This window comes from Tetrao urogallus (assembly GCF_951394365.1).
Source record: "Tetrao urogallus genome assembly, chromosome: 1".
NCBI classification, from domain to species: Eukaryota; Metazoa; Chordata; class Aves; order Galliformes; family Phasianidae; genus Tetrao; species Tetrao urogallus.
Window position 1 is genome coordinate 165,578,601 of NC_136813.1, and position 12,010 is coordinate 165,590,610.

Below are 12,010 nucleotides of genomic sequence, written 5' to 3' on the forward strand. Positions count from 1 at the left end.
TCCAAGCTGACACTTGGATTTTGCAAAGGGGAAGCAAACAGTTGCAGGTGCCATTTTGCCTGCACTCCTGAGCACTGATTAAATGCATTTATGCATATCCCCTTGACAAGGACACTTGTAACATGCAGGCAAGGTTGATGCCTTAGCAAATACATTGTAATTTCTTAAATATGGGATCTCAGAAGTCAGACAAACTGCTCTCATCAACCTAGAATATGTTTAATGCATTCTTATGAAAGGCTTAAAGGCCAAGGCTCTATATCAATTTTTATTTTTTTTAACAGATTTGTTGTGAACATTTAAAGAAGCAGAAATAATGCAATGCTTAAGTGAAGCTAATATGAAATCTTCTGCTCTCATTCAAAAAAACTAGTACTTTTCCAAGTTTATGCTCTTTAATCAACTTCTAGTATAAAGAACAGAGTACTGAGCACTTCCGAATGAAGAAAAAGTCCTGCATTATAGAAAACAGAAATGATATTCCACCTGCAAAGTTATTTCATATTAATAGAGTTGATCAGCACATACACTTACCCGAGTGGCCAACACCAGCGCCCCAGTTTTAATTCTTGTAAAAATTAAATGGAGATTTTATCACCTTGTCCTCTGTTGGTGCTTTCATAAATAAATGGCAATGCCAAAAATCTATGACAGGAAATTTATGAATTCCTAATACTATCTTTAGAATCCTTATGGATAAAGGCTTGACTTTGCCCTTTTTCCAGAGGAGTAATTGTACTGAATGTTGTTTCAAGAGAATATCCAACATTGTTATAATTCTGGATGCCGGCAACCCAGCGTGATGCCATGCAAAGCATCTTGATCAAAATGATGTGTTCAAGGCCAGCTTGGATGGGGCCCCGGGCAGCCTGGTCTAGTATTAAATGGGGAGGCTGACGGCCCTGTATGCAGTATAGGGGTTGGAGGTTGATGATCACTGAGGATCCTTCCAACCCAAGCCTTTCTATGATTCTATAAATGTTAATATTGCTTTTTATATGCTTAAATTTGCACAAATTGGAAAGACTTGATCTTGTTTTCTATCAGTCAGTTCTTAGTAACTGGAATGCAGAAGGGAAGTTGCATAAAGCACAGTTGTATCAAGATCATAAAACTTTTTATTGCCCTATTCAAGGAACTATTTTTGTTCACAGTAATAATGGAGCAACCAGAACCACCACCACACAAACACAAAAAGGAAGAAAAACAAACACCAAACCCTGGTCAATAAAAAACACACATTTTCTTTCACTTCTTATCTTTAAATCGGTGTAGCTTTAGAACTTTTCTTTCTCTCCGTTTCTCCTCTTTTTCCTTCCTCACATGCTGAATAATAAACGCTTCTTTAATCCTTGTGCACCTAGAATTTGTCTGCATGGGGAAGCGTTAAATAAAAAATTGAAGGCTTCAGCTTGTTTTGTGCTAATGGCACCTACTGGCTTCACCAACCAAACAAGTCTGAGAACTGAGGGAACACTAGAAAACAGCAGGTATTTGAGTAAAGAAAAAACACTCAGACAGGTGAAACTTTTTTCACACATTGAAAAATAAAAACCAGCCCAAATCAAATACTTTCCCACAGTCACAAAATGCTGTGGCAGCTCCTGAGGATCTCCGTTGTCCTCTTCCACATCCCTTTCTTAAAAAATAATCTACTAACATTTGATTGAAGAAGACAAGTAGAGAAGGTGACTGTCAAGGTAAGCATTATATTTAGAAAACAATGCAATGGCAGCTTATAACCCCTGAAAGGCAAATGGACAAATGCTGCTTTTTGGTGAAATTGGACATATTACACAGTAAGCAGTTCCATGTAGCTGTCTACTGAGATGTAAAAAGTCACCCAGAGAAGAGTGCTTGACTTGTCCTGGTGCCCAACGCACGACAGCAGCTGACTCACATTTCATTGCACTTATAGAGTTTCTAATAGCATTGTTGAAAATGTTTCATTAACATCCCGTATCGGCAGTGCTCACCACACCACCCCGCTTAACATAAGCAAGAGGTTGCAATGGAATGAGTAGTAAGATCACAGTAAGCTGTAAATAAAACTTCACAACTCTAACACAACTTCAAGAGAGTGCATGTATGAAAGTTGAAAGACAATGCATAATTTATTATTTCAGGTACCAACTGCTAATTTTTTCTTGACACCTGACGTTTGACATCAAAAACTGAAGCTTCTATAACAAGCTTCTCACGTGCCTAAATAGTGAACTGTTCTAAAGCTTTATTTCCTTTACCTTCTGATAAGAACAGCAGCTCAAATGAAGTTGGAGGGCTTGGGATTATTTCCAAATAATGAACAAACCAATCTGAAGTAAAAAAAAAAAAAGGCAACAAGTCTTAAAAATATCAGTTAATCTTCATAATTTAATATGCCATTTATAGTCATCCAAACATCTTACTGAATAGTTATGTACAAAAACCATTGAAAAGAAAAAGAATTTAGATGTTATCTTTCAAATTCAAAAGTGCAATTAACACAAGCAAAGTTTCTTTTTGTTTTTGGTTTCACTTCTATTAAATTCACTGGCTACATAAGAGCCTAACAAGTATGCTGCCTACTGTAAAGTGAATGAGGATTTTATTTGTCATTAATTTGTTTATTTTCAATGAGCCTGGCGGCTGACCGAGTCTTGCTCCAACGATAAATATGGTACATTGAAAAATACATTGTTTTCATAATTTTCAGTTTTACTGACTTCAACAAATTGAATAAGAACAACAGTAAGTTCCCTAAAGTTCTAAAATAATAATTAACACCATAAAACTTGATATCAAGGTAAGTGTGCACAAGACAGCCATCCTTGCACCAGAGCTCTACGGATAGCTTCCAAAGATGTTGCTCACCCACAACAGACACTGTTCCTCTACAGTACTGAATGAGTTTTCTGAAATAAGATTTACATTTACAGAGTTTCATGCATTACATATTCACAATTTGGAAAGAAAAGGAAACCCTTCATACATGTCAGCCTTTAATTTTATCCAATCGTGAAATTTCTGTAAAGTTGATTTTTCTTGTGTTAGTATTTTTGCAGCTTTTTTCAGCTTTTCTTCATTTCGTTCTAAATAGCGAATTCCATCTGTCTGCAACTGACTGAGTTTCTCTTTCCGGCTTTCATCCAGAGGTATGTCTTCATTCATCAGAGGATTAAATCTGAAATAAGTGTCTGGTGGTAACAGCGCATCCAGCATGGTGTGAACTTCTGCATCGAAAACAAACGTAGGAAACGGTAACATTTACATGAGAGGCAAACAGTCCTACAGTCTGAACAACGAGTGCTCTGGAGTGACATGACCCAGAAAGTGTAAATATGTGCTGCTTTACTAAGGACATTTTTTTCCCACTATTGCCTCATACAAAGAAATAAAACTCATTTTGCAAACAACCCCATAGCTCTGCTTTTGCTGAAAAGCTTCACCTTTTATTCTACGACAATTGCATTCATGATAATCAAGAAGACTTTGTGAGCTATCCAGATCCATGCATGTTCATTCCTTGATGAATAAGAACACATTCTGAACAGCAGTAATGTAACTTACATATCCCCACTCATGATTTGTTACACTCAATATTAACTGGAGAAGGTATTATGAAACAGAGCTATATATTCAACTCTCATCTTAAAGTCTGCAGTAAAAAAAAACTACGTAGTTTTGAAGCTTTCTTTAAACTGCAACCATTATGTATTATGAACACACGTTTTGGTTTAGAAATTTTCATGAATTGTAAAATGTTTGAATTCTGAAAAATAACCAGTGCAGAAATAAACTGGCTATGTAATAGATTTATTTGTTACTCTCTTTGCTTCTTCTTTTCTTCTCCTTCCATAGCCTCAATTCTCCCTCCTTTAAGATCTCTCCTCTTATATCTCCTTTAAACTTCCATTTCCATGACTACTTCCAGCTTTCATCTCTTATTTCTTTCTTTGCATTCTTACCACTCCCTCTCTCAATATCCCTTTGTACAAATCCTGCTGGATTACTAGTGGAATTCTCAGTTTTCAGGTACCTGCAGTTTACCTACGTCATCAGCCAAGACCTCATAAGCTAAAAGAGCTCAGCAATGGCACAGTGATGAAGACTCATGGAGGTAACACTGAGAAATGCACTCGTATTCTCATCTCCAGAAGACCTGTAATACTAGTATTAAAACACTAACTACATGTAATAAGTTAAGAAGAGACATGCTTTACTGCGTGTGTTCTTGCTATAACTCAAATCACAGAATCATAGAATTGTTTGAGTTGCAAAGGATCTTCAAAGGCCATTTAGTCCAACTCTCCTGCAATGAATGGGGACACCCACAGTTAGGTCAGGTTGCTCAGAGTCCAGTCCAGCCTGACCTTGAATGTTCCCCCCAAGGACAGGACATCCACCACCTCTCTGGACAACCCATTCCAAACACTTGCTGGTAGAAAAAAAAACACTTAAAACTCTCTGTCTGCTTTTAATTTTGACACCAATAAAGTCAAACAAACATGATCTTTCTACAGGTTATATGGCTTAGGCAGAAGTTTCAGTGGGTCAGACAGAGAGAAAGGGAAAAACAAAATGTTGCAAATTGCTCTCTCAATTGAAATTATTAGAATAATCAAAAAGCTGAAAAGAGCCAGAGAACAAAGACAAATTAAGACACTAACCTTCTGTGTCAGTTGCACTGCTGATAACGTTTGTGAGTTTGGCTTTCAAACTGGTGTATGTGACGTTTGTCTTCCCTGCACTTTCGTATCGGCCTGTACCCAGCGATACCAGACACTGCAGTGGAACATCTGGCCAAAGGCACTTGCACTCATGAACTGCCAGTGCAGAAGGATTATTTAGAAGCAAGCCTCCATCCTGTAAATTAAAAATAAATGTAAAGGTTAATACTATATATGATGTGAATAAAACAAAATTGCAATTACAAACTGAACTGGATAGCACTTTTGTATTAAAACATCTCAATGAAAACAGGCAATAATTTTCATCTTTTGTGCAAGTGCTCTGTTTGTGCTTTGCAGCTGCCACATAGCTAAGTTTCCTGAGCTTATGGACACTGCCAGCTCATCTCTTGAATCACTGGTGAGTTCTGCTGGTGGGAGCAAATAGTTCAGAGTAGGAAGGAACGACTGAGGTCGTGTAGTCCAAACCCCCTCATTGCAGAGGATCAGCTGAAGTGTGCTGCCAAGGGCTACAATCAGTTCAGTTCTGAGTATCTCCACACATGGAGACTCCAAAACCTTTCTGGGCAATCTCTTCCAGTGTTTGACCACCCTCATAATTTTCTTTTTTGATTTGTGTTGTTACTTCTCGTCTTTTCTAAGGGTATTCCCTCTTCTACGTTCTCTCCAAACCTTTATTTATTCACATTGATAAGATACCCCTCCCCCACAAGTCTTCTCTAGGCTGAGCAGCCTCTGCTCTCTGTTTTCCCTCATTTGAAATGCTCCCTTCATCATCTTTGTGGCCCTGTGCTGAACTCGCTCACTTAATTGGTAATCTCTGCTACTTCAGTATGTACTTCTGTCTTCTAGGCTTCTAAGACAGCCAACTTCAGAAAAGCATACTAAATGCAAGCAATAGAATATATGAACATAAAAGAGACTTTTGTTTTCAAGATTTCTGTAGTTAAGAACAGTAATTAATCATAGCAGAGACCAAGATTTTTTATAGCCATTCAAAAAACCATATAAAATACAGAAGAAACAGAATATGGATGAATATTTGCAAAAGCACTATGCAAAAGCTCCCTGAACTACCTATATCCTGTACCTGTCCATCACATTACAAGAATAACAAAGAAACCAATGAGATTCAAACAGAGCTTAGAATGAAAAACATTATGGAATTGCTGCACACTTTACAGGAACTTTTATTAACTACAGCTGTGCTAGACAAGTAGTAATGGGATTGCTGAGATGAGGAGTTTTGTCTTTTTTTGTTTATCAAGCTTCTATTTTAACCTACAAAAAGATCTTTGAGCTGCTTCTGGACTACTGTCTACTTTGCTCAGAACAGTGCTAAAATGAATAGTCTTTTCAGTGCCTATTATCCTTGCTTACGTATAAATTTAATTCTACACAGAAAACAAAATACAAGGATGTCTTTGTCCTTGATACAATTCCCCATGAATCTTAATACTTATCTTCATGGTGCTTACTTATTTCTTTATAACAGAGATTAAAAAATGCTTACCAAATAATTTCCATTTAAACAGTTTTCAATTCAGGTCTACTGGAATGACAGTAATTATTCATTAAGACACCTTTTATATAATTTTAGAATTAATATAGGTATACGCTATTCTTGGAAAGTCAGAAGTAATACTCAATAACAAGGGTAACTAATTTATTTTCTTCACCTTCAGATTATTATTGATAATGATCCAATCAATATTGTGTTTCAAATCAGCTTACTCTGACAAAGATCTTCATGATATTGCTCTTCTGCTTTCAATGATCAACTACTGAATCAGTAGATAATGTTATTAGTTAAACTGAGCTTTAGAAGACTTAATGAAGAAAGCAGTGCAATAATTTAACTCATGTTTTGCAGCTCCAGAAACATTACAACACATTAATTCAAAGAATGAAATTCTCACATTAAAAATATTGCTTAGAACTGCATGAGCAAGGAATCTTCACCAAAGAGATTTCATTGGAACGTATGCCTAAAGAAGTGCACTTCTGTTTTAAATAAATTCATCTGGTAGTCAGAGCACAAGGGAGCCTCCTCTGCTTTGTAACCGTCAAAATACTTGGAGAAAATATTAACTACAGCTCTAGCACAGCTAACTAACTGGGCCCTAAAAGAATGGTTATGCTTCCACTGAGGAGTTCTAGAAAAGTCTGTATTGGGAAGAGGAGTATTTCATAAAGCACACTTGGGAATCACTTGATAAAATGTTAAGCTCAGTATAACAACTAAATGTTTGCCACTTGGAAAGTCTTTGGCAAAAGACTGAAAGCAAAGTCCGAGTGCTTGAATTCAGTGCTTCACTGTCACAACCAAGCTTGTTTATACATGTATTAAGCTCCATTTTAAAATGTGTTTGATTACCTCCATTATTTTTATCAGATTATTATTATTATTATTAAAGTTTTCTTCCCTATTGTTAACCTGCATGATGTCACTAGGGAAGTGGCATACCCCTCATCAGCACTTGCTTGCACTAATGTTCTACTCTTGCACTTTGTGCTCAGTGTGCTGTCTGCAAATTAAGATGACTGAAGTGTGATGCAGTTTTGCAAAGTTTAGCGTATGAAGGAGTGTGTAAGAGCTGCCAGTGCACTGCCTATAGCAGCCCAGGGAAGGGGTAACTATGTATGCTCGGGAAGTGGAAAAGTTTGCAGTTAGATTGAGAACTAACTGAATGAGAGGAGATGGTGAAATGTGGTCAAGGACAATCTAAGCATGGGAGGACAAAGCAAATGAGTCACTGGTCTACTCTGGCTGGTTGCCTGGCACATAGTCAGACAATTGCATGTTTTTGTGGATGCTGATCAGCAATTTTTGTCATTTAAAGAGTTACTGTAAGTCAGTCCTTCAGCTCATTTCCAAGGTATGTGCTGTGTGTGAAAAATGCATATTTGTGGTTTTGTTTTTTTTTTTTGTTTTGTTTTTTTTGTTTGTTTTTTTTTTTGTTTTTTTAAAGACTCCAGACTATACTGGTGCAGTTCTGTATTTTGTAAGAAAGGCTTTTAAAAGTTTGTTTTACAGCTAAAATAACATACATCATAACATGACTCATGTTCTGTTTCTTTAAAGAGTGTAGAACTTTAGGAAAATGAAAGAGAATGAGACCTCAGGAGGTTGTCTGGTCCAGCCTCCTGCTCAAAGCAGGACAAACTTCAAAGTTGGGTCAGGTTCCCAGGGCCTCACCAAGCTGAATTTTGAAAACATCCAAGAACAGAGATTCTACAGCTTTCACTGTCTGCACTTTGTTCTGTGCTTTTTAAAAAGCCTAGCTAGAGATTCTTCCCCTTAGACAGAAGGCTGCGTTCTGCCTCCTCTTTGACCTTCTCTTTTTTCAGGCTAAACAAATCCAGTTCTGTGCATCATCTGCCGTGTCATTTTCTTCAGTTCTAGAACTCCTCAATGGAAGCATACCCATTCTTTTAGGGCCCAGTTAGTTAGCTATGCTAGAGCTGTAGTTAATATTTTCTCCAAGTATTTCGACAGTTACAAAGCAGAGAACGCTCCCTTGTGCTCTGACTACCAGATCAATATTTAAATAAAAACAGAAGTGCACTTTTTTAGGTATATGTTCCAATGACATCTCTTTGGTGAAGATTCCTTGCTCATACAGTTCTAGGTATTAAGGTAGGCATGCTTAAATATTGTCAAATGTTTCCCGTTTACTTCATAATCCAAAGGAAAATACACAGAGACCTCAAATAAAAAAAGTGCTCCAGACCACTCAGGAGCCTGGAAGCACAGAACCTTCTTGAATTCTTGTTTTATGTAAATAATTAAGGTGAACATGCATGAAATCACCACTCAACTATTCAAACCAGTAATTTTAAAACAGTTCTTCAACTGAAGATTTTATAAAAAAGCAGTTTAAATCACACATTACTATGGATGTTTTTGTTTTTCTTTTTAAAATGAAGTTCAGAACACACTGCTTACCCATAAGCTATCACTTCATTTCTTAATTTTGTCAATCTCACACTGTACCTTCTGATTGCTGCGTGCAGCATCCTGAAGTTTCACTTAAGTGATGTTAAGTTTTGTGAAGAAAATAATCTAGCACTGGGTGAAGGATATGACTTAAGAAAGCCAAGTCTGACATTTGGAAGCTGAGTTTGCAGGCTCCATAGTAACCATTTCACCTCACTGCTTATGCAGACATGCTTTGCATTTTAGCTCACTTCTACAGACTTGCTCTGTTGTTTACTTTCATTGTAAATACGGAAGGACTGGAAAAAGTACTAGAACAAAGCTGTCACAGGCTAAGACAAGACAGGCTAAGATTCTGAAAAGACTTTGAAAAGTACTTTTCAAATTCTGTGTTTAAAGTCAACATAGAAATAATTAACAGCTGCAGATTAAGAACAAGGTTTACTGTTTCAAATGGGGACTTGAAGACTCTCTGCACTACGGTAAGAGATTGATGCTCTGAAAAATTAAAACACTCCAAAAAAATTAAGCCAGGTTTCCTTAAATAAAAAGTAGGCTTTGCCAAATCATTCTGCAAAATCATCTCAGAATGTTCATCTGAGCAGCAGTGAATATTCTCAGTGTAGAAGATGGGAGTGAGAATACGAATGCATTCCTCCTGTACACCAAAGTTCTAAGAATTTCAGAATGAGATTCTGAATGAAATTCAGATGCTCCTTTAATATTCCTCAAATGTCTTCTGCTCATCATTTCATAAAGGCTTTTTTTTTTTTTTTTTTTTTTTTTAAACTAGGAAAACAGATACTGGAACTGTGAAAACAACTGCTCCAGTTTAGAGCAGAAAACTGGTTCCATTTGAATGGGCTAACAGAAAAACTCTTTAGAAAGTACTTGTGCAGAAAATATAATTAAATGAATTTGTATTTGCATTATTAAATGACACTGATATCAATATTTCCATTATTTCTGACTTTGATTAGTAAAAAATCGGAACATTTTAAAAGCTACATTTGTACTTCTACTACATCAACTGAAAAAAGAACACCCTATATTAAGATCACATTACATGAACTATAGGAAGTATCCAATAAAGATTGAAAGTTTACTAAGTTTAATTTTCACTATAGCTGTTCTCCTATACAGTACTTATTTTTCTAAAAATTAACAATGCCACTCTACGTTGTTTATATACATACAAATCTCATGCTAAATGCTTCTGAGAGCTACCAATTGCTATTGCTAAATATTTAATATATTTTACATTATTTTCTTCTACATTAGCCATGTTTGCTCTTGACATTTCTTTAGAATGAATGGTTGGCAGAGGTATAATGCTAGGTGATTATCTTAAATTATTAACTCATCCCAGCAGGTCATTAATTCACAGAAAACGACCAGCTGCTCTGAAGACATTACTGAATTAATTTTTGTGTCAGACACAGAAAATGTACTTACATTGTATTGGTGAAGATTTGCTAGAAAGAATTATTGGGCAATGAAATATATAGTCGGATATTCCATTAAAGGCATAAACTGTGTACCACATTTAATTACATTAATTGAGTAACGAACAACGGAATTTAAAACAACCAACAAGAAAGGATCACAGTGTGCAGTGTAAATACAAAAAGCTGGGTTGTGGTTAAGTCTACAGTGACACCAAACACACATCCCAACTTCTGCTCTCCCTGTTGTGTTTGTAAAGCACAGGCAGTGCTAAAGAGGAGTTTTACTTTTCATACTTTGAAGTCAAATGAAATTAGTCTATTAATTTTTTTAAACAAAACTATTCAAACTATTTCCATTATTTAATAGTTCCACTCTTTGTGATGTAAATGTTAGATTTTATTATACTGAAACTGAACAAAACAGGTTCATAATTACATGATTTGATCTTAAAATGGACAAAATTTAAGAAAAAGCAAGTTAATTACTGGAGGTAATTAACATGAAGGAGTCAGCATTTTGATATAAACAATCAAGTATTTGTATTGTCAGTGAGAGAGGGGGTGTAAATACAAGTAAAAGAAGAGTTAATTAAACGAGAGAACAGAACAGATACAAGCAGAACTCATATCCACTACGAACAGCTACGAATAAACAAAATCAGAACTCTTCTGGCCATCAAAAGATGAAGAAATATCCTTCTCAAAATAACCTTCTACAAGGGTAGCAACAGCAGAGACAGCTTTACATGTTTATGAATTACAGTCTATAATGCAACTGGCAACGATGACAGAGACTGGATTTTACCCAAGGCAAACGGTTTTGATCTGTACTCTCTTTTTTTCCCCCTAAGGAAATGCCAGCTGAAATAATTCTCAAACATGAGACAAAAATATATAAAAAAGTACACTGCTACTAAAGACATAGTTGGACACATAACTCAGTACAAGAAAAACTGCAACATAAAGAATCAAAGAGATCAGCCTGTTTGGAATTTGCAAAATTAGCACTATAGATTAATCCACGCACTAAAAGAGAAGCTCAGCACAGGAAACAGGGCTTAGGCACTGTATCCCATTCAACTAATGCGAATGCACTTGGTATTAACCAACCAACTTCATGCACGTTTTCTATGCATGGTGAAAAGTATCACCACTGTGGTGCTAAGACCTGCATCCACGACAAAAAGAGGGCAGTTTCCTATACTAAACTACAATGCAGAAGGCAAATCAGAGTGGATGGCACGTGACAAAGCATGAAGTAATTACTTGCAACATCCAACAGACCACCATGTATCATAAACAAGGTAACTGTATCAAAAGTAACAGCACACTCGTAGGCTTTCCTCCACAAGGACCACCACAAGGCTATTTCATGATGAAACATGGTTCCTTCCAACTCGCCATTAGACAGATGTACAGCTTAAAATAAAAATTACAGGTATAACTGACAGTAAATATTCCTTTATTATCTCTTAAGAAACAATGACCAGTGACGTCAGCACTTTAGAGGAGCAACCTAGACTGACTGGACACACTACTGCATTGCCTCAGCTCTCAATTCTTTTTTATTCCAGTCAGTTCTAATTTTACAAGATTTAGTTATAGCAAATACGAGCTGGTAAATGGTGTTAGTAAGGACACATAGATTGACAAAGTAAAGAAAAAAATAATGCAATCTAATACAGCTCCTTTGGGAATTATTTTTTTTTCTCTTTTTCATATAAGTACACTGAAATATTACATTTACAGTAACAAATCACTCTGAATCATGGACATCATAGTGCTTCCAAATTAAATGCCTAAACAAAACACACCCTCTATTTCCTTTCATTAAACAAATCTTCCAAAACCAAGTCATTTAGCAAATCTCTGCTGGGAATCCTAAAAGCAGCCTTGTCTGCAAAGAAACACTGCTGCAGTAAACACAGCATTTTCGTGAAGGCTGCTAACCT

The 12,010-nt window shown here is 36.2% G+C and overlaps 1 protein-coding gene across 1 annotated transcript in view; it reads right to left on the reverse strand.

The window, feature by feature from the left end:
- Positions 1-2,937: 2,937 nt before the first annotated feature.
- Positions 2,938-12,010, reverse strand: part of PNPLA8 (patatin like domain 8, phospholipase A2) — a gene marked incomplete at both ends in the record, with an annotated part of 32,406 nt that continues 23,333 nt past the window's right edge. Inside the window, 2 exons of the mRNA XM_079544325.1 lie at positions 2,938-3,212; positions 4,650-4,845. Coding sequence (XP_079400451.1) covers positions 2,938-3,212; positions 4,650-4,845 — 471 coding nt within the window. The remainder of the gene's footprint in view (positions 3,213-4,649; positions 4,846-12,010) is intronic.